Raw genomic sequence first — 23221 nt, 5'->3', positions numbered from 1 at the left:
TACTGCTTGGATTGCAATGCTGCAGGCAAACCGCATGTTTTATCTTTAGTTGTTCTTTTCTTCTTTATAACATGTATCCATCTTTTTGCAGTGATTGCACATCAGTAATGTTATTTTTATAATTCTAAAAGTAATGTCTCTAAATATCACGGTGGGAAATGGTAAGTGTTCTCATTACTTCGAGAACATTGCTTGTATATTAACTTCATGTTTCTTCATTTAAGCACCTGTTCTTTAGAGCTCTACTTTGTGTTCATAGATACTTCATCCTCCTGATTTGATAAGGAAATTCGTATTTTTTCTATGTTTCTAGATGTATATATCTAATGTGCATCTCCATCTATATTTGATTTCTTTTGCATCTTATTGATTCCTAGATCCAAGTTGGAAGAAATATGGATCTAGCCATGCAGGGTCCGCCTCTTAACTGCTTTGTTCTTTGTCACAGCTGCTACTTATCTTGCATCTTCTGCTACTGAATGCTGTACTTATAATCAAAATTATTTCTGCTCTGTGATATTTGCCAGGTTTTCATCCAGGCTGTGATCTGCCTTCTGATTCTCATGGCACAATACAAATGGCCATAATTATTCTCCTTTAAGTGCTAGAAGCTTCCAAATATTTTGAATTTTCTCTTATTTTTTTTATTAGGGTGCAGCATAGATGCCAAGCAAGTTGAGGAACAATCTGCAGCTGCAAATGAAGAAGTACTTTTTCCTTTCTGTAGGGAACCAAGTTACTTTGAAATCCCTACAAAAGAATTTCAGCAGCCATCACAAATAACAGAGAGCACTATTCATGAAATCCCAACAAAAGACACACCAAGTTCCCATACAACAGGTGCAGGGCATGCTTCATTTACCATTGAATTTGATGACAGTACGCCAGGGAAGGTCACTATTAGAGACCATGTGACGAAATTCACTTCTGATCAGCGCCACAAGTCCAAGAAGTCTTCTCCTGGAACTCAAGACCTGCCGGGGATTCAAACAGGAATGATGGCTCCAGAAAATAAAGTTGCTGACTGGCTAGCACAGAACAACCCTCCCCAGATGGTGTGGGAGAGAACAGAAGAGGACTCCAAAAGTATTAAAAGTGATGTTCCCGTTTACTTGAAAAGGTTGAAAGGTAAAGTGAATTGATCATTTCAGAACTTCCTCTTTTGTGATAAAGAAAATTCAGTCTTCACAGTTAACCAAAATACTCCTAGATAAATAATTATATGGTAGGAAATGTCAGCTTTTCAAAGCTCTGTATTTGCTTTCAAAGCAAGCCATACTACCCTTGTCCACCTCACTCATTAAAAACAGTCTGTCTTCATTTTCCTGCCAAAACCAGATTGGTTTCGTGAATTTAATTTATGCCTTTAAAAATGTTTCTTTTTCCTGTGGAAATAAAACATTCATTTCTGTTCATCAGCGGAATTCCCTAGAAGACAATTCTCATCGTTTCCTTGACTTAAGGAAGAGCTCTATTCAATTCTGTTCTTCTCTGTTGTGAGGCTTCCAGTAAAATGTCAGTGTCTAGATTTTGAAAGAAGTTACCAGCCATTTGATAATGGGCCAGAGGTTTGCATTAGTAATTCAGTGACATTGTTGGTAGTGTGCTTCCAGCTTTTCTCAGCAGTTACTCATGAAACAAAAACTTTTGGTCTAGAGATACTGCAAATCAATTGAATCAAAAATGTTTTTGATAGTAAAACTTAAGAAATCACTGGGGCACCTGGGTGGCTCAGTGGGTTAAAAACTCTGCCTTCAGCTCAGGGCATGGTCCCAGGGTCCTGAGATCGAGCCCCACATCGGACTCTGCTCGGCAGGGAGCCTGCTTCCTCCTCTCTCTCTCTGCCTGCCTCTCCACAATTGGGTGTTTATTTGTGAAATAGTATATGCTCATTAGTGTAATGCCTGGCCACAATTAGTCAAATATCTATACCTGTGTATCAAGGTATCATCTGAATGATTTTTCCATTGTTTTGGTAATTAGGTATATTTTAATTACCCTATCTTAATTTTATTTAATAAGCTATCTTTAAGAGGAATGACTGCATGCTCATCTGGCCATTCTGTTTCTATACAAGGAGTTAATGAGCTTAAAAATAATGCTCATTGAGGTTATTATATTTCTAATACTTAACCTGGGGACTTCATTATGAAGCAAGTGCTCAATAATTTGAATATACTATGAATGACTTCACTATCACTGTTCAGACTAACCCTGACCTAACCAGTACTTTATGCCCTGGGATTTTGTTTGGTCAAGTAATGAGGAAATACCTGTTCTGATTTACTTCTAAGACATTTCAGGATTACCTAATTCTTTGTTGGGGCCTATTAGTATATCTAATTATAATCATAAGCAGTTACCTGGCATATATACTTTTCACATGTGACTGTTCCCTTTTCATCTACCAAATAATACTAAATGTGTAACTGAGAACCATGTATGTATCTCTGTATCGGCTAAAGCTCAAAAGTCATTTCCCATTTGGAAACTGACCATTTTCATGAATTTACAAATGGTACTAATATCCTAGTTTAATGTAAAAGGTAGCATAAACCTTGAAAATTTAGAAATGACATGGTCTTTCTTAAACTACTCTTAATAAATGTCAAAAAATTAGTTAAAAGATTCTTTAAAAAGCTACCATTTTATGAGTGCTGTGAAGTGTGTAAACCTGGCGATTCACAGACCTGTACCCCTAGGGATAAAAATATATGTTTATAAAAGATAAAAAATGAATAAATTTTTTAAAAAGCTACCATTTTAAAGCACCTTTATGCCATTGTTTTTTTTAGTCATCTATAAATATTTCTATATTAGCTATTATTTTAAGCCATAAGTTTTAGACATTCTCTTCTTGACAAAGGCCCATTGTAAGCCTGACTCCAGAGGTGTTCATGCCCATATTCACACTGTATCTACATACACATTAATGATGAGATGTTTGTAAGCTTTACCAGAAACTATACAAATTACTGTGGTCCCTCAAAGTTGGTTTATAGGTAGACATATTCCTGGATATTGTCATTGCTCTGAGCCCTTCTTTTGGATTTGCTTTCAGACCATTTTATAAACCATCCAAGAAAATGCCTTTATGAATGTAATACATTCTTGGTTCAAGTTCCATTTTCTTTCTCCAGACATATTTATAAATGACATTTGACTTTTCCCCAAAGGGAGATATGCCATCATTAGATAAAGATTTTCCATCATGTAGAATGTTGAAAGTGTATACATAGATTTTAAATAAAGGTAATTATGACAAATAGTAATTTTACAATAATTAGGCTTTCAGGAGTTATTTGAATCAGTCTCAGAAACTTGAAAGTAAGTAAAATAAAAGCAAAAAACTTTGCTCCTACAAGAGTAAAGTGCACGCGCTTTGGGACAGTGAAGAAAATAATGTTCACAAAGCCCATACACTTTTACCCTTTAGGAGAGTCGCAGCTTCTTTGAGCACAGCTTCTGACTTGGTGCAGCTAACCGACCCTAGAAAATACCTGACAGACTTGAGCGTGTTTGGGCATGGTTAATGACAGACAAGACAGACACTTGGTGAGGAGTTTCCTAGTGATTTGTTTGTTGTTGAGAACAAAGAGAAATTGCAGTTCTGATCAGATGTCTCACGTGGTTTAAGACAAATACAAGAAGGAATAATAATTTTTGAGAAAAAATAATGGCTAACCCATAAAGACAAGTTTTTAAACTAGAACTTAAAGAAAAGATGCTGAAAGGATCTGACACTGCTTAAGTGCCAAATTTTACATGTTGGTACAAGAATCAAATTCTGTAAAGTGGTGTTTTCATGTTGTGTCTATATGCAGCATAGGTTATTTGGTCTTACTGTACAGGAAATAACTAGAGTTTAGTCATTTCCAGCTTTTACAGACTGGATTCCTTTTCAGTTTATCCAGTGCAGCAATGAAATAGGTTGTAAAATAGCATGTTTTTTAGTGAGTTTTATATTTGAATTAGTGGTTTAGTTGGGTTTTGCATTCCATCCACTATCCCTGCTCCCTAGCTTAATTACCTGAGGGTAGGGATTCCATTAATGGACACCTGTTTTGTTTGGTTTCTTTTCGTACTGCATTTTGAACAGTTCCTATTTTGAAGAAAGATTTTCAGTTCTGCTCTTACCTGATGTTGCTAACATTCATCAGTTTTACTCTGCTGGGAGTGTTTCCCCAAACCCCTTCATGCTGGTTCCATTCTCTCCCTTTGTTTCCACTGGCTGTTATTTTTTCCGAACATTACTGTTTTTGTGTGTGCTCTTTCTCTCTTCTGAGTCTTCTCACACCTTTTGTGTCCCACATTTTGACAACCAGTCCTCTTGTGTTAAATCATTGGCCCCAGTTGGTAACCTCTAACTTCATAAGAAACAAACCCATGAGTATTAAAACTCAGCTTTTTCCTTTGGACGTGTGCCCTCTGCCCCTCCTGGCCAACAGGTCTTCAGTTCTGATCTTTGTCTTGCTTGATACCGTGTTATTCAGCAGGTATCAGATTCAGATCTGTAACCCAGGAAAAGCTTAAACTCAGTCCTAGAAGCCAGGGCTCACTGCACCTAATTGACTCAACTCATTTACACTTCTACAGAAGCCGTTATGGAAGCCCTCATTTGTGATTCAGTCTAAAACATGCAGAGCATAATTCTTGACTTTTCAGTAAATGTATGCTATAATAATAGAATTATCATTTGATTATTTCTTCTAATGGACTTATTTAAGTACTGAGAATTCTAAATCATTGAAAAATCATTCCCATAAAGTTTCACATTGACTCCCTAGTGGAACTACAAAGGGTAACAGAAAACCTCTGTTTTCTGTAGGAACCTGATGTTTCAAAATTCAAATGTATTCTAACTTGACTCTGTATGCTTTATAGAGAAGACAGATTTTAGCTGGTTATATTTAGCACCCTGCCATTTGCCCAGAAGGTGGTTACATTTATATAGGATTTCATAGACTATGCTTTTCTGTGATAGGCCTTTAGCATGCTTTATTTAACTTTTTGAAGCCATCAGAGTTTAGAGCACAGTTGTAAGTTTGCCAAAATTCCCGCATCTAGAAAGACACTTGTAAAAAAAAAAAGTGTGTAGTTAATTGGTGGAAACTACCAACTTGTATCTTACTAACATTTTGCATACTTTTTATTGAAAGTATGCTATACTTTTGCAAGTCCTGAACGTTGTTGAAAGTTAAAATTCATCCCATCTTTATAGTGTTTGCATTCACTTTTTACTGTGTTGTGATAAACCTCTCCCGGATCCCCCTCTTTTCTCTTTGCCTCTCATGCTAGAAGTGAATTTTTGCTTGCTCAAACAGAGTGTAAGGTTTGGAGGCAGGATTAATGTTTATCAGTGTTACAAGTACAGACAGTCACAGCTGATACAGCATCGGTTATCTGTTCAGGCTTTGGTGAATCATTATAAAGTTAAAATTTGGAGAAAGAAAAGCAATCCCATTCAATTGTTTATAAAGGACCTCATTGTTGGTTGATAAAATTTGAATGTGAACATTGCAATGGAGGAAGTTTGCAGAGCCTGTTACTGAAAAGAACATATGACTTGGCTTGAAAAGGGGGAGGGGGCATAAAACAACCAGCACTTTTGTATATGTGTCTAATTTTCTACATGGGATTTTTTCCTCCTCTATTATGTGGTTTCTTTTCTGTGCCCAGGAAATAAACATGACGATGGTACACAAAGCGATTCAGAAAACGCTGGCGCGCACAGGCGCTGCAGCAAACGTGCAGCTCTGGAGGAACACTTACGGCGCCACCATCCCGAACAGAAGAAGCTACAGAAGGCCCAGGCTGCTGAAAAGCATCAAGACCAAGCTGTTGTAAGTCAAACTGCTTTTATGATTGCATTCTTTGATGAAGACAATCCCAGAAAAAGAAGGTCCTATTCTTTTACTCAGAGTGCGGGAATCTTGTGTCGGGAAACTACTTACTCAGCACCACATACAAAACTTGAAAAAACAAAATCTCCAACAGCAGATGCCAAAGTGGTTTCTTTGTCTTTACAGACTAGCTCTACGCATCACAGAGGGGGGCATGGTGTTCCACATGGGAAATTGTTAAAACAGAAATCAGAGGAGCCATCGGTGTCCATTCCCTTCCTACAAACTGCATTGTTAAGAAGTTCAGGGAGTCTTGGGCACAGACCAAGCCAGGAGATGGATAAAATGTTAAAAAATCAACCTACTTCTGCCACTTCTGAAAAGGATAATGATGATGACCAAAGTGACAAGGGTACTTATACCATTGAGTTAGAGAATCCCAACAGTGAGGAAGTGGAAGCAAGAAAAATGATTGACAAGGTAAATAACTGGAATTTGGGGATGGTGGAAGTTTTCTTTTGGTGTATGTGAATGTTGGAAATTACTGGAGGGTCAGCATGACGTGTTTTCATGTAGTCAGCGGTGTTGGAACTGTAGGGCTTTGCGAGGGGCCTACAAGACTAACAATAAAAGCAAAGTGCCTTCCGGTTTTATTCTGCTTATATTGAGCTTTTGCCCGGGTTTCTTATATTCTGTAGGTCTTTGGACCTTTTAAAGTTGTGTAAATTTAAGATAGAATTTTAGACCATGTACTTTGGTGACTGTCTTCACTCTGCATTTATGTAAAAACTATAAAACAAAGCCAGGCTGCTGTGCCTCTGTTGATATCAACGTAAATATCAGCTGATGATAGTTAACCACAGGTTTCCTGCTTACTCATTTCATGTCAGAAACATGTGAAAGTGTGTATGTTTTAGTTGGGTTTTGTTCTTTGTCTTCATCTTCTTTTCTTTCTGTTCCCTGCTGCCTTTGGAGATAGAAGTGTATGAAAACAGAACGAGTTTCATTCTGATACTCTGCATTCAGCCACTTTCAGTGTATGCCCAGCCATGATGATTATTTACATTTTGGATTTGTTCTTTGATGTTCTTGGTTAATGCGTGTAATGATTGTTGTATGGTTTTAAAAGCAGTTTTTATTAATTTTGCCCATAGAAATGGAAAGTTGACTTTAGGACAGCTGTTTATATTACCCCCTAGAAAACAGCAGCTTAAGTTTGGCTAAACAGTAACCTCTTGTTTAAGTTCTTATTACTCAGAGTGTGAATGGCATTTGCATCGACTGAGGAGCTCATTGGAAATATAAAATAATCTCAGCCTTGATCTAAATCCACTGAATCAGAATCTGCTTTAAAAGCAGGATCTTCAGGTGATTCACACACACCTTAATGTTTGAGGTGCCCTAGTTTTAGATGAGCTAAGGGGCAGGGCTTTCAGGAGGTAGACAAGATAAACCTTTGGGAGCTGAGAAAATTATTAGGACTTGTGTTTACTTCTAATTTTTTAGTTTTTATTTACATTTGGGGGGTATGTTCTCCAGTGTTTGCAATCTGTTGTTACATTGGTATATGTCTATAATTTCAAAGCATGCGTTTATGTGAGGAGCACACGCTCAAAAGTCTTTACCATTGAAGCGTACAGCTTCAAACTTCCGGGGCCCATTAGCCTAGGAAATAGGTGCTGTGTGAGCAGTGTTATGACAGTTGTTAATAAGAAAAATAAAACAAGAAAGAAACAGGTGAATGAAGTGAGTTTCCTGATTATACTAAAAGAAGTCTAAGGGCACGGTATTATCACAGAAAATGTCGATGATTTTGAATTATTTTCATCATTGAGAATTAATAATGATATTTCTTTATTTTAAAGAAGGTTATTTTAAAGTTCTACATTTTCTCTCTGATTACTGAGAACAAGAATATTGCTATGTAAAATACTGTAAAATGCAAAATAACAGAAGAGGTTTTGGAAAGGAGAATAGTAAGAAGTTTTAAAATTCAGATTAATATTAATTTTATCTTATTATGCCTTTGTTTGGTTTATGGATATTGTATTCATAGTGATCGGTGTTTTCTCCGTGAGACTATTTCACACTGAGCGGTTCTGCTGTGGGGTTGAAGAATATCGACACTTGCAGGCAGAGAGATGAGGACTGACTCTAAACTTGGCATGCACTACATAGGTGCCCTTGCCCTTGAGTAAACTAACCTCTTTAAACCTCTCTTTTTTCTCTAAAATGGAAGAAAGTTCACCAGGTCTTGTAAAAAGATGAAATCCATAAAATGCATATCACAATGCCTGTTTTATAATAAGATGTCTAAAAATGTTAGTGGTGTTGTGTCCTTACTAGGAATCTCCACGTGTGGATCTCTACACAAGGTACTGATCAGTCCTGGAAAGTTCTTTCAGCCTGAGTCAGATCTGGAGCCCAAGGGGAAGTGACAGTGCAAGGGAGCGGCCCATGCAGAACAACAGAAAGCCAAGAAAGAAGTCACTGGTACACACGAGACTCTTAGGAAAATGCTGGATAGAGAGGGACCACAAAACCTGGGGCCTACCTGCTGTCTGTAATCATCATAAGCAGCTTTTTTTCAATGACAAATTACACAGTACCACTCTGAACAGAGAAAACTAAGATTTTAAAGCAGGATTCATTTAGGGAAGTAATAGCAGTGTGTGAATGAGTAGATAATTCAGAGTCATTCCCAGTTGGTATAAACCAGAAAACAAAGCTGCCCATAACTATAGGGGATAGCCACTGCATTATCTTGTGAATACAAAGAAAAGAACTGAGACTCTGCGAGTTGTGGTTAAAGCCAGAAGCCAAATTCGGGCTAAAATCAGGCTCTGGGATACAAAAGCAGGGAAGCAGGCATCAAATGTCTGAAGGAGATGAGGTAACCTTGTGGGCATGGAGAAAACAAAGACCAAAACTAGCCGGAATCAAGGCCTGAGAAGCACTCAGGGAGGGTCGGAGCATTACAGGTGTCATATCAGATTGCTGGGACGAGTCAGGCGTGTGGACACAAGTTGGGGCCTTCAGCCCCTTTCCACCTAGTATTGAATTGTTGCTTGGCCCCGAAAACTTCTGTGCGGTCTTTCCTTTTTTACCCCATCATTTGAGAGCTGGCTTATTTCATTGATTTATTCAGTTAGCAACCTTTATTCAATATCCTTTGCTATCCTTCGTGATAGAGGAGAGAGATTCAAATTGGAAAGACAGAGTTCTTCCCTGCAGGACACAAGTCTATAGAGGAATGGAAATATACAAGCGAAAACATGAATTAAAATACTGTGAATGCTCTGATAGCCATAAGCTGTTGGAGGAAGGGTGCCAGTAGTTCCCAAGAGAAGACAGTTCCACAGAGACTTTCCTGTCTGTCTGTTCACCTCCCCAGTACCCTCTAACACACACACGCGTGCACACACACGAATGCAAACTCCAGAATTGTGGGAACCTAGTGCCTGGTATTTTATATGTCCTCAATAAATACTGAATTTAATTGCCATCTGAGCTCATTCTTAAGTAGGTGGAATCAATCCTGTAACAGGGGTGGTTTTCCAGAAATATGGCGCAACCTGTTCCAGATACGGAGCATGGGAGTGTGGAGGACTCGTTCAGAGGACCCCGGTTATTTTAGAGAGATGAGATCCGACTAGATATTGAAGGCCCTTGTGTATCATAGGAAGGACTCGAGAGTTTTTAATGCTGGTGGGGGATCCCCGAAACTTTTAAATAGGGCAGTGACATCTTATCACCGTCAAAAGTGGGAAGAATGCATTGAAAATTGGAAAGACTGGAAGCAGAGAAGGCAGTTAAGGAACTGCTGACATGTCCAGTAGTCAGTCGGATAGAAAGGTATAGAAACATCAGGGCCTTAGGTAAGAGATCTGGGCTAACTTCCTAATTTGGAAAATATTAGAGAGTAGCTCAGTGCAAACTAATAGATGAGATTACATAGAAAGAATGCGTGGAGGAGATGAGACCATGAGGTTCTTAGCAAGGTGGACGGGGGTGGACAAAGTGAGCAAAGGAGGCTAAAAAGAATCGCCCAGAGGAGACAGAGAAAACCGAGAGAAAACAGCGTGTTGGAATCAAAACAGTCAGAAGGAAGGGAGTAAGCCACAGCAGCACATGATACAGCGCTGAATACCTTTTCAGTTTTTCCCCAAAATAACACTGTACTCCTGGACCTAAAGAAGACAATGAAAAAAGGTATTTGCTTGTTAACTTTGTTAACTTAAGAGAAGTTGGATGCACTTAAAACAGGATCTCTCTAAAGAAATCATCAAGCTGAAATACCATATCTTTGTGGTGTTCTGCTGGTTGTAGTTAAAGGGTACTGAAGTGTCCCATCCCCAGACCTCAGGTTATGGGATTACAGCATTTTGGTTCATGTTTTTGTGCTGTGTGTTTGTCAGTAGATAACCTCATTTTATGCATTGTCCCCACATTCACTTCGTAGGATATTAACACGAATGCTTGTTATTTATAAAAACCTCTTGAGTTTTATGTCTAAGCTTACATGGACATGTGCTATAATAAGAAAGTGCTGTTGACTGCTCGGATTAAAGGTAACTGTTTTCCACGGTAGTAATAGCCTCCCTGGCCCTCCCTCCTTTGGCCTCCCTATGGTGTCTTGAGAATCTATTGTAGTGCCGGCTGCTTCTTCCCACTCCTCCATCAAAACAGACACTGCTGAGGGCAGAGGAGGACGCGAATCAGGGCTGTGGCCTAGCCTTCCAACCTAAGGGAGAAAAACTTGTAGTGAGAACAGAAAGCTAGATATTAAATTAATGAAACAAATTTGGTCATTGTAGAGGGCTTGGGGCTCTATCTTGAAAAAAGTGTTTTCCATAAGCGTCATACCATAGACCAATTCTGCCAGATACTCTTCCCGCCCTGAGTTTCAGTTCCTGTCCATGTGTTCGTGGCAACATATATCCCCCCCAAATGCCTCTTAAGAGCATATTCTGTTCTCTCATGGGCCTTGATCTACCCGTGCTGCTCTACAGGCAATAGGTGGTAGGGAGGAATCCAGAACGAGGAAAGCTCTGACAAGACTGGAAACACAGGATGAAGAAAGTCAGTGCTGGATCCAGCTGGAAGCAGTTTGGGAGTTCAGGGCAAGAGTTTAGATTAGATCCAAGTTGGAGCCAAGGGAACCCTGAGAAACCAGAGTCAAAATCTAGGTGACCACGCCAGACAGAACACAGAAAGGCAGCAGGCCCCGGGTCCGCTCGGCCACAGATTCAGGTGTGTGTGGGAGGGGGAGGGAACCGAAGAACAGGAGATCAATGAACAGCCTCAAGCAGTGAGAGAGGACCTTGATAATGGGCAGCATTTTGATTTGGGCTTAACATTTTCTTCAACTTCTTGCCAGGCCAGAAATAATCTGAGTTAATGGACCAAAGCAGATAGCAGTTGTTAGCTGGTGAATTCTGAGGGCTTGATTTTTCTTCCTGTTCTACTAATCTTTCTTGCCCTCTCTTCACTAAGGAATTTTTTAAAGAAAAGTCTTTGTCAGTGTGGACTTCTGGTCACTCTGATTACTGCTCCTCTCCCCTTCTCAGCTCCTCTTTGGTGCGGGAAACCCTCTCCTGCTGTGCTCGTCCCCAAAGCTTCACATCCGAGCCCTCACCTTTCTTCAGTCAGAAGCTTAACAACCCTTAGTAGGCTCCCCTTTCTTCCTTCCTGTGTTATTATATGAAATCTTACTTATTTTCCAGCTTGTAGGACTTGCCCCCTACCGTGCCCTCAGCCCGTAAGCTCTTCTTGCGTTTCGCATGCCTTCCTCCTTCCTTCCCCTAGTTCAGTGTTGGAGGCTTTCTCTCCCCTCCCTATCTCCAGTAGCCCTGCTGCTCACCTCTTCTTTGTCCCTGTCACGTGCCCATGTCTTATTTTTCCTTAGAGAACTCCCTTCTAGCTAGTTTACTTTGTGCCTGTTCTTTCTAGAATGACCTTACTTGTCTAGATCACTTCTATATTTCTTGTGCTTAGAAGAGTGCTTGGTATGTAGTAGACACTCAGTCTCTTTTTAATGAATAATGAGAACAAAGGCTCTGTGCATCCTCTTTCATTTTTGTTGGTGTCTGTGTGTGGTTAGCTATAGATTAGCTAATTTCATTAATGCATTTATAAATTGATCAGATTCGGCCAAGCCTCCACAAACAGGTTTTCCTATATTTTTTATTTGCTGAAACTAGTTTGTATCTTGATCCTAACGTAAACTTGTTCAAATGCATAGTTTAAAACCTTCTATGTGTTAGTATGAAAGCTCCAAAAGAATACAGGTTTTATCAGAAGAAATACACGTGTAAGTTTCAGAGGAATTGCCTTGATAAGTAGAAGACTGGAGATGCCTTGGAGTTTCTAACAATACCCAGCTAGCAGCTTAGCGCTTAAAAATCTGTGTAGCAAGGAAAAGGTAAGATGGTCATGGATGAGCAGGCATATTTTAGGCATGAAAGGAAGGAATGCCTGTCAAGGAACTGAGCCCTAAAGAGAGAAATTGGACATTTTAACTGTAGATGCATGAAATTAGACCTGAGCATAATTCAAAGCTAGGAAAGGAGGAGCTAGTAGGAGGAGAATGCTCAGCAGTGCGGGAAAGGGAAGAGGGACAGATAGAACACTCCTAGGGCGTGTGAAGAATGAGGGACCACAGGTGGGCTCAGGGAGGGGACAGATCCAAGCACGTGTTTACACAGGGAGAAGTAAAAGGGAAGAAGATCAAACTAGATGGTGCCTTTTTAAAAAAATTGAGGCAGTGTCATTCACATGACGTTCACCATTTTGGCCATTTAAAGTGTGTTGGGCTTTAGTATATTCACATTGTGTGACCGTCAGCGCTAATTCACAGCATTTTCTTCCCCCAAAAAAGAGATTCCCTACCCACTCCATTTCCCAGCCCCTAGCAACCACTCATCTACTTTCCATGTCTGGATTTGCTGCTTCTGGGCTTTTCACGTAAGTGGACTCATACACCACGTGGCCTTTTTTGACCTACTGCTTTCACGTGGCCTGTTTGCAGGGTTCATCCATGATGGAGAATGTGTCAGTACGTCAGTCCTTTTTATGATACTGTTCCTCAGTTGCTAATTTAAAATAAGCCCAGAAAAGTTTAATGTTTAGCCTACCGTTGTGTTTCTCATTTCTCTGGAAAGATGAAATCTTTCAACTGATTTGGAAATTTTTTTAACTAATAAGTTAAGGACGATTGCTGTTGAATTATCATTTTGCTCTGCATTTGTACCTATTACTAAATTTATATGCAGAGGCAATTCTTCCCCCTTTCTCCACACATTTTCACACTGGTCTCTACTTTGCCACAATAAGCAAAACCCCTTACCTGATGTCAACAAATAGAGTTTGACCTCTCTTTACAAGTATTTAGTCAGTGGGATATTTACCCCCATGAAAACGGACCCTGTATTCTTTGGTTTGATATACCATTATTCCGCCCCCCCTCCAATTTCAGAATTAGACACTGTGGACATTTTCTGAGCAGTCCGAGCTTTTTAAATAATAGTGACGATGATAATACGCCACGTGGTTTTTAAAAAAAAAACAAGGTCAACCTTTTCACAGGCTTGGTTTGTACCACACATACTGGCCCTTTTTCATCTGGAGAACATTTCATGTCTTTAAATTTGAAACTAAATTCTAAAAATATAGTCTGGTTCTTACAGAAATGTTGTTTTAACTACAGAGTGCCTCTGCAGGGTTCAGGTGACATTCTCTTTTCTTTATAAGCCTCCTATATTAGACCTCAGCTCTCTGAGAGCAAGGACTAAATTATACATATTTTTGAAGCCCCTACAGTGGCTAGCCCAGTTGCCTGCAAAAAATAGTACATACCTCAGGAACAGGTCGTTAAAATTGTTTAGAAGAACCGCTGAGATACAGATGTGAAATCCCAACTATCATGATAGTGAGATGCCGAATATCATATGCACACATCCAAAGGAAAAGAGAGAGGACGTGTTCCGTAATTCTTGGAGTGGGATGGTGAGCAAGTATGGTCTTCTTACCCTAAACCTTAAGGCCACAGCAGGGGTCACAGTCACTCCCCAAAAGAGAGATGCGCATCTGCCTCCATCAGGAGACCTAGAGGCGTGAACATTCCCCACCCCCGAAGATGACTGAGTTATCTTTAAGCATCTGCCAGGCCCAGAGAGCAGATAGTGCAAGTTCAAAAGGAAATTTTCTGTTCCCGTCCATTCCTCCTTTCTTTTGGAAGAATTAGAAACTGTCTGGCGAACTTGGGGTGGGAGGCTCTCTTAGAGAGGAAACATAATACCTAGACAGGTATCTGATCTCTCTCTCTCTCCCTTCCTCAGTCTAGACTTTTAGTCTTAAAAATGAATATCTGAATGAGAGAATCTGATTTTGTACTACATCAAGTTGGGGGCTGTGACTGAGCTCAGGAAAGGGAGGAGAAGCATGAGCCCGGGGTGGACACACACTACACTGCATTTGTGAAAGAGAGATGACAGGGGAGCAACTGCCTGTGGTTGGAAATCGAAGGGAAGCCTCGGATGTGGATGAAATCATCCAGGGACGGAGGCTACAACGAAAAGACGGGAAAATCTAGCAAACTTAGGTTTCAAGTCTCGTCCCAACAATTGGATCCTGTGTCAGATTGTACGTGCTTTTTGAAATGTGAAAAAACCCAATAGCTTTAAAGCACACAGACACATTATAAGATGTTTACATCCTCTTTGTTTTCACATGAAAATTCTCACAAGTGGATGTTTTTGTAGCAAGACACGAAAAGGATAGGGTTCCCAAGATGGGCAGTCATTGCTACCATGAATTTTTCAAAACACTCAAAAAAATACAGGTAGGAATTTGGAGACTTCTTTCCCCCACAGTCGTGCCTCAGGCCCTGTCACTTGTTTGGGAAACAGACGATGATTTAGAAACTCTGACAGGTGTATGCACAGCTGTGTCTGATGCTTTACAAGGCACCTGTAGAAAAGTCATCAGAGTATCCTCTCTGTACAGGCTCAGCCCTTTTCCCCCAAAAGCATCACTTCTTTGCATGTATTTTGTTATCATTTCAAAGGAGTATCAGTGATTTGGAGAGATCTGTTATGTTTTACTTGAAACTGGTGGTGCTTAAATGTTTGAGGAACACAAATTTTGCAAGTCCATTTTGAGTATGAATTCGAAGTAATTATCACCAAATCAGAAAATCACCTGAGCTCTTTTATATGTAACATACCAGGTAGCACGTGCACACACACTCACATGTGTGTGTTTTCATCTTTACTTGCAAACTGGAGTTAGATCCCCCCCCCCCGTAATTATAAAAATAAGGAAATAAAGTCCAGTAACTTTGGAGGTCAGAGACTTGAGTTAGAAATAATGCTGAGTTTTTATTCTAAGGCAGTCAGAGGTAACTCAAGTAGCTCTGATTTGCTTTCTTTACAACTGGGACTGGAGGCAGAATGCCTCCAGAATGCTGTGGAACGGTGTCCACAGCATTCTTTACTGTTGTGGTTAAACTTAACAATTCTGCTGTTTGACAAAAGGAAACAGGTTTGTTTTTTCCCTTCTGTAAACTCTGCTTCTGTGTATTATTAAAATCCACATTTGATTTAAAGTTAGCAATATACAGTTCACTTTTAAAGCAGAGATAATTCAAATATTGAGTGGTTCAGCAGTATTAAATCACAATTCTTGAAAACTGTAGTTATACTTGAATTAAATATTAAGTAATAAGGCCATCTAGTGGTAAAATTTCCAAGTTTTAGTTAAGAATTTGAAAATCTGTTATGTCTTTAATTAAATGTGGGCTTTAGAATTTATCAGGTATATTGTATAATCATTAAAAAGATTTCTAGAAAAGAGTTTAACCTAGGGTATTTCCCCCTTTTTATAGCAAAGAAGGCCCTTTGGTTATGTTCTAAAGACCCTTTCTACAAAGCACGAAATTCAAACACATAATATTTTTCTTGACTGTAGTAATTAGAGCCACAAATAAAGTCTATAAGTAATAAGCATTGGGAATGAAGAAACTTACTAGTAAAATGGAATATTAAAGTTTACCTATTATAACCCTTCTCCAGTCTGTTTGAAAACCCTATTCTCCAACCTGTTACCGTACCAGGAAATCAGTAAGATCAGATCCTGCCCTTGATCGAGCACATGATTACTGGTCTCTGTGTTTAAGTGTCCCACAAGTATTGACAGTACTCCACCTGCTTATTGAAAATCCTGATCTGTGAGAGGAGACCCAGGATCTGCCTTTCAAAGGCCTTTTGATGAATTTTTAGGCAAATAAAATTTGAAGATCATGCTGTACTCTACCGAGATCACACAACAAAATCTGATATTTGGGACCTTAAAAAATTCCAAGTATAATTTGAATTCATGTATATAAATGTTACACTTTTGTTGGGGAAAGAACCAGTGAAATCAGGCATATGTTTACAGTTTTGCAACATGATTCTCAAAAATAATAGAGCAAAGAGACAAGCTAGAAACAAGCTGAAGTAGTATTCTTTCCTAACTCTGCATTATTATAATATTTAACGTTATTAACCTCTTTTAACAAATCAGATGTAGTATCCTGGCTGTTTATTATCAAACAGTACTTGGCTAAATATTAAAAAGGATAATCTCATTTACTGTGAAGTAAGCTGCCACAGCCCAGTTTTTCTTTCCAACTCTCACTTCAGTTGGACGTTACACTGTCCTTAAACATGTTTTCCTCACTAGTGAATTACCCATCGAAATTAATTCAGAGTATTTTTATTTGCCTCTGAAGTTACTGATACTATTCCTAGTAATCTGGTGCTCAGACTTCTCATTTATAAAATAATTTCTCCTCCTAGGTATTTGGAGTAGATGACAATCAGGATTATAATAGGCCTATTATCAATGAAAAGCATAAAGATCTGATAAAAGATTGGGCTCTCAGCTCTGCTGCAGTAGTAATGGAAGAAAGAAAGCCACTGAGTACACCCGGATTTCACAACTCAGAGGTATACATCCCTTCCTCCTATGTAACTTTTAGACAAAAATGTAAATTTTTTATCATTTTTGTAATTACATTATTTTAAGTAATTGATACATCCCCTTGAGAGTCCTTCTAAAAGCTAAATTCTCACAAATTAATTTGTTTCGAATAAAAGCCTGAAGCAATTTTGCAGTAATTCTGTTTCAGTTTTGTTGTTACGTTCTTTTCAATTACATTATTATATCCATCGGTGAAAGGAAAATGCTAACTTCAGAAAGCAGTTAGTAAGTTACATGCTTACTGCTCTGATTGGTATTATGAGAGAAAACAAAAAAACATACATTGCTTACACTTCCTAGGAGGGCATGTATTTAGCATGGACAGGCCTATCATGCCAGACAGAACTTTCATACGTCAGTACGTGCGGGTATGGTGCAGCCCCGGATGTGATTTGGGTAACATGAAGTTAACCGAGGTTGCCTTGACTAACAAAGTCAGGGAGTCAGTCTGGTACAGTAGAGCCAGGAAGACCTGAGTACAAATCCAGAGCAGCCACATTTAACAGAGTGCCTTGGTATTGGGCAATGCCCTGTTTCAGCTGCAATTTTCTCACAAACAGGATTGTTGATAAAGCCTGTTTGCGGGGAGTTAAGTCTGACCCTCTTGGCAGAGTAACTGCCCGAAATTTATGCCCTCAATAAATAGTTCTTCCTGTACTGGAAATGATACTGGAATGTCATTCCACATTGTTAAGTCAAAGAGAAATGTGAAAATGTATGTAACTGAGAAGTATTAATTCATTATAATTTACTGAGACAGTAAGAGCTAACAACCAATAGGAGCTTTCTTGTGCCGTTTCACGAATAAGGAAAATAAGATACGTAGAAATTAAGTTGACAAAGGTCACAAAGCGTGGTACCTGTGGAGCCAGAATTTGAACCGTAGGAGGCCTTATTTTCTTAACTCATTCTCTTACTCGTTGTGCCATACTGTCTCTCAGGAAATTAGGTGATTTAAAATCTACAAGTGGTAAATAAATATATAAGTGGTAAATAAAACAAAACCTAAAAATATAAATAAATTCTAAAATAAATGTTACATTTGCATAAGTTGTAAATAAAATATTTCAATAGACAGGTGAATCCACCTGTTTTATGTTAAAATTGTCCCTTTTAGTGGTCCGCTTTTCCCTGAAGGCAATTATGTATTTTAGTGTTCTTTTTTCTTCCTCAATCTTAGAGAATTTTAATTCTAGTTTCGTTTTATAAGATGCCAGATTTCCTCACTGAAAGCAAATGATACTTATCAAGGCAGTGTTTGGGTTTTCTAATTGCTCCAGCAACAATTCTGATGAACATGAACTCTGTAAGACCCCCCTTCCTTCTCTATCCCCTCCACCCATGCAAGTGGACTTTATATGTAGCCCCAGTATGTTGCATCAGCCTTTGAAAGAGTCACCCAAGAGGCCACGAGAACCTCTTGACAGAATAGTTCTACTATCAGTGAAGGTGTGAGTGGCTCTGGTACTTGTTTCAGGCTGAGCTGTGGGCAGTTGGCACAGACTCTTGAAAGGGAGTTCAAGGACTCAGCAGGCTTTGGAGGACTCCTTAGGCTTCACTGTATGTATGTCACTAAATACCTACTATTTGAACCTATTCATGAAATCGTGTATGTAGTCTGTGTGAAATACTTCATCAGTTTTTAGCCTATCATCCTTAGTAGTAAATCCGATACTTAAGATATGTTTTGAATAATTTGTAATACAAATTTTGATTATATTACAGTCTCAAAGTGAAGCCTGAACTTAGATTTTTCATGAGGTAACAGGATTTTTTTCTGTACTTCCTAGATCTCCCACATTAAATGCTTAGATTGCCCTGGTATTAAAAATTACCAGTATATGCCCATGAACCTGTGGAACCATATCATAAATTAAATTCCATTTCACACTTGACTATAATGATTCAAAGAGCACTCACCTTAAGGCCAGATCTAGTCATGCACAAGTCGAGATTCAGACTAGTTAACAGAAAAATTCTTAAAGGCTGAGTGATTTCTGGATTCTTCTGGAAACAGTAAAGTGTTGTAAAAAGAAGTCTTAAGCTTTGGGTTTGTTTTTGAAATCCCCAAAGACATGATCTGGCAGATTTAATACCCCTTTGGACTCTGGATCCAGTCTGATTCCTAGAAGCACCTAGAGGGCTAGAGAACCTTCAGGCTCCTGTTGCAGAGAGTGAAGTAGAGCCAGCCGCACTGTCGTGGCCCTGAGGCTGCAGAAGCAGACCCAGGTTCGTCCAGCCACAGTGAATTTGAAGCTCCAAGTGTTTATTTTAGTGCCACCATTAGTATTTAATAAGTAGAGCAAATTATACTATGTCCACAGTAATAATAACATGTGGTTAAAGGGGTACCTAGAGAATCTTCATTCTAAATATGAGGAAATTTAATTAACGATAATATGGCGACATGAGATTTGAATATGGCTTCCTATGACAGGATTATGAGACTACATAGAACTGACTAAATAGGCTCTGATTTCATTCCCTTATTTTTCTCCTTTAGGAAGGCACGTCTTCATCTGGAAACAAACGCTGGGTTTCACAGTGGGCTAGTCTGGCTGCAAATCATACAAGGCATGATCAAGACGAAAGGATAATGGAACTGTCTGTACCTGTCCCTTTAGAGAATGGTATTTTCTTTCTCTCTCTCGCTCTTTCTTTTTTGTGAATCACACATGGTTGTTGTTTTTTTTAAACAATCTAGGGGTGCCTGGGTGGCTCAGTGGGTTAAAGCCTCTGCCTTCGGCTCAGGTCATGATCCCAGGGTCCTGGGATGGAGCCCCGCATCAGGCTCTCTGCTCAGCAGGGAGCCTGCTTCCTCCTCTCTCTCTGCCTGCCTCTCTGCCTACTTGTGATCTCTGCCTGTCAAATAAATAAAATCTTTAAAAAAAAATCTATAGTGAGAAGTTAGTTAAATTTAAGTAAACATAATCATATATTCTCATGCTTATACTACATACATATGTTTGTATTTGCACTAATAATGCAAATACCATTAAAATGTAACTGAAGATAAGAGATAATTTGTAGGTGAAACACATATACAAATTCTTATCTATGACATATATATATAAATGAAAATTTTAAAGTAAGACTAACAATAGTTCCAAATTATAACATTAATTAATATCATTAATACAGCAAATATGTTAATACTTTTGCATTTAAGTAAAAAAAAATACAATTCAATAAAAAGAACTAAGATACTTAATTTACTTTTTGCAAGTCTATGCAATGTGATTTTTATTGCCTTCTAATATTTCTGTGAACTGAAATAAAAAGTTTCTTTAAAAAAAATGAAATTTTATGGGAGCCTGGGTGGCTCAGTGGGTTAAGCCACTGCCTTCGGCTCAGGTCATGATCTCAGGGTCCTGGGATCGAGTCCCGCATCGGGCTCTCTGCTCAGCAGGGAACCTGCTTCCTCCTCTCTCTCTCTCTGCCTGCCTCTCTGCCTACTTGTAATCTCTCTCTGTCAAATAAATAAATAAAATCTTAAAAAAAAAATTTTTTTTAAAAAAATGAAATTTTATGCCTCTAATGATTTTATTATGTTCAGTTGATTACCTTCTTAATTAGAAATAAAACCCTCAAGGAGAATTTCCATGAGGATTTTTATCTGTATTCTTAGTTTTATTATTGTTGAACATGGAAGTGGAAATTTATTTTGTCTCTGGCTTATGGCACCCCAAAAATATGGTTTAGGAATTTTGTAAACTAAAACTCTGCAAACATTTGAGCAAGGTGCATAGCAATGTACTAGAAAAGCTTTATCACTGATTTACTATAGAAATTAGAAGTAATTGATAGTATTACCAAATATCTTTGGAAAAGACCGAGTGATTTGGGCATTGATTAACATAAACTGGTCACCTGTTGGGAAACAAGAAACCCGAACAGAGGGGTCAAAGGAGCTAGGTAAACTTACCAATAATCCATTATGAATTAGTCAGGTTAGCTGTAGGAAGCAAAATTCAGCCCTCGTTATATAACAAACCAGCTGCCCCTTCATTATCTTGTTTCAGCATGTTTCATCATCTTCTAAATTATTTAGATAAGCTGATAAATTGACTTGAATCCTAAGTACTCTTTTTTTTTTTTTTAAGATTTTATTTATTTATTTGACAGACAGAGATCACAAGTAGGCAGAGAGGCAGGCAGAGAGAGGAGGAAACAGGCTCCCCGCTGAGCAGAGAGTCTGATGTGGGGCTCAATCCCAGGACCCTGAGATCATGTCCTGAGCCGAAGGCAGAGGCTTAACCCACTGAGCCACCCAGGCACCCCTGAATCCTAAATATTCTTGTTAAACATTCATCGCATGCATGTTAGGAACAGGACAATGTGAGCAGTGCTAGAAAAATACAAAAAGATAAAACAGCGAGTACATTTTAGGTGCTTCTGGCAGCACTACAGAGATGAGACACCGTAAAGTCACTAATGGCTAAAGTTGAATCAGGAAATTTAGTGGCAGTTTTCCTGCATCATAACCATCATATTATTGTGAAATTTAAATGTTCAACTTTCAGAATTATGAAGTGATAAAAGACTCACAGAAACTATGCCTTGGCCACCTGGGTGGCTCAGTGGGTTAAAGCCTCTGCCTTTGGCTCAGGTCATGATCTCAGGGTCCTAGGATCCAGCCCCGAATCTGGCTCTCTGCTCAGCAGGGAGCCTGCTTCCTCCTCTCTCTCTGCCTGCCTCTCTGCCTACTTATGATCTCTGTCAAATAAATAAATGAAATCTTTAAAAAAAAAAAAAGGAAAGAAACTATGTCTTGGTCATCTTATCTCCACTTACCCCCAAAGATGAGAATGCTTTATATGTTAATTTCCTTTATCTCAGAAATGCATTCCAGGTATAGCAGTCAGGAAAATCCTTAGGAATTCTCAAATTCTCTCACATAGAAACATCAAATCATATATTTTCTCATTGTCTTCTACTTGTATCTAATGACCTTGTATTCCTATATGAGGCATTAATATACTGGAAGACCATAATTTTAAAATCCCTCAGTTTGTAAAAGTATGATAAGTCCTGTTCTCTTGTTTCACACTTAAAATTTTTTAAATTCTTGGGGTACCTGGATGGCTCATTCAGTTAAATGTCTGACTCTTGATTTTGGCTTAAGTCATGATCTCGGGGTCCTGGGATGGAGCCCTGCTCTGGGCTCTGGGCTCTGAGCTCGGCCCCTCTCCCCTCTCATGCTCTCTCTTTTTGTCTCTCTAATAAATAAAATCTTTTAAAAATTTTTTTTAATTATTTTAGTCAGTGTTAAATTTTTATTTAGAAAACCTTCTAAAGTTGTGCGTTTTCTGTTTACTTAGGTTATCCAAACTTGTAATTCTCTCAGATAGCTAACAGTGCTCATTAAAAACTCAACTAGAGGCACCTGCGTGGCCTAGTTCATGATCCTAGGGTCCTGTGATCAAGCCCCACGTTGGGCTCCCTGCTTGGCGGGAGACCTGCTTCTTCCTCTACTACTCCCCCCTGCTTATAATCCATCTCTTGCTGTCTCTGTCAAATAAATAAATAAGATATTTTAAAAAAACAACTAGGGGCGCCTGGGTGGCTCAGTGGTTAAGCCGCTGCCTTCGGCTCAGGTCATGATCTCAGGGTCCTGGGATCGAGTCCCGCATCGGGCTCTCTGCTCAGCAGGGAGCCTGCTTCCTCCTCTCTCTCTCTGCCTGCCTCTCTGCCTACTTGTGATTTCTCTCTGTCAAATAAATAAATAAAATCTTAAAAAAAAAAACAAAAAAAAAAAAACAACTAGAACTAGATAGAGGGGTGCCTGGGTGGCTCAGTCAGTTAAGCGGCTGTCTTTGGCTCAGGTCATGATCCGAGGGTCCTGGAATCAAGTCCCAGATCGGCCTCCTTGCTCAGCCGGGAGCCTGCTTCTCCCTCTGCTTGCCACTGGCCTGCTTGTACTCACTCTCTCTCTGATTTAAAAATAAAATATTAAAAAAAAAAAAAACTAGATATATTTCTCTTTCTTTTTTAAGTTCAACACGGGCTTGAACTCATGACCCTGAGATCGAGACCTGAGCTGAGAGCAAGAGTCAGACATTTAAGCCACTGACATCCTAGAAATATTCTTCTATACTATGTAATTGAAAGTGTTTATTAGGCATTCTCTGTGCAATTCTGCAAAATTTTCTTCAGCAAAATTTCACGGACCTTACAGAAGCAAGAAGGAACACAGTGACCTTCCCTGCCATAAAATACATTGAGAGAAAAAGGAACAGATGGAGGATTAAGAACAGATGACCCCAATTTTCATCTCCTAAAACACTCCCCCTATTAATAATCTGCTTATTTGTACATCGTGGCCTCATACTTGCTTTTGAAACTACTCTGTC

General features: G+C 39.0%; 1 protein-coding gene across 10 annotated transcripts in view; it reads left to right on the top strand.

Moving 5' to 3' along the window:
* The window catches only part of CEP170 (centrosomal protein 170), a 124607-nt gene that overhangs the window by 72327 nt on the left and 29059 nt on the right, over positions 1 to 23221 (top strand). For 5 of the 10 annotated variants that reach the window (XM_059412511.1, XM_059412512.1, XM_059412509.1 and 2 more), the window contains exons 8-12: positions 652 to 1128; positions 5680 to 5843; positions 6030 to 6323; positions 16685 to 16834; positions 19372 to 19498. In XM_059412511.1, the coding sequence (XP_059268494.1) occupies positions 652 to 1128; positions 5680 to 5843; positions 6030 to 6323; positions 16685 to 16834; positions 19372 to 19498 (1212 nt within the window). The remainder of the gene's footprint in view (positions 1 to 651; positions 1129 to 5679; positions 5844 to 6029; positions 6324 to 16684; positions 16835 to 19371; positions 19499 to 23221) is intronic. The other 5 variants (XM_059412517.1, XM_059412515.1, XM_059412516.1 and 2 more) reach the window with 3 other exon arrangements.

The sequence above is a fragment of the Mustela nigripes genome, chromosome 10 (assembly GCF_022355385.1).
Source record: "Mustela nigripes isolate SB6536 chromosome 10, MUSNIG.SB6536, whole genome shotgun sequence".
Classification (NCBI taxonomy): domain Eukaryota; kingdom Metazoa; phylum Chordata; class Mammalia; order Carnivora; family Mustelidae; genus Mustela; species Mustela nigripes.
Note: the sequence above shows the minus strand (reverse complement) of the source record. Positions and strands in the feature narration are given on the sequence as shown.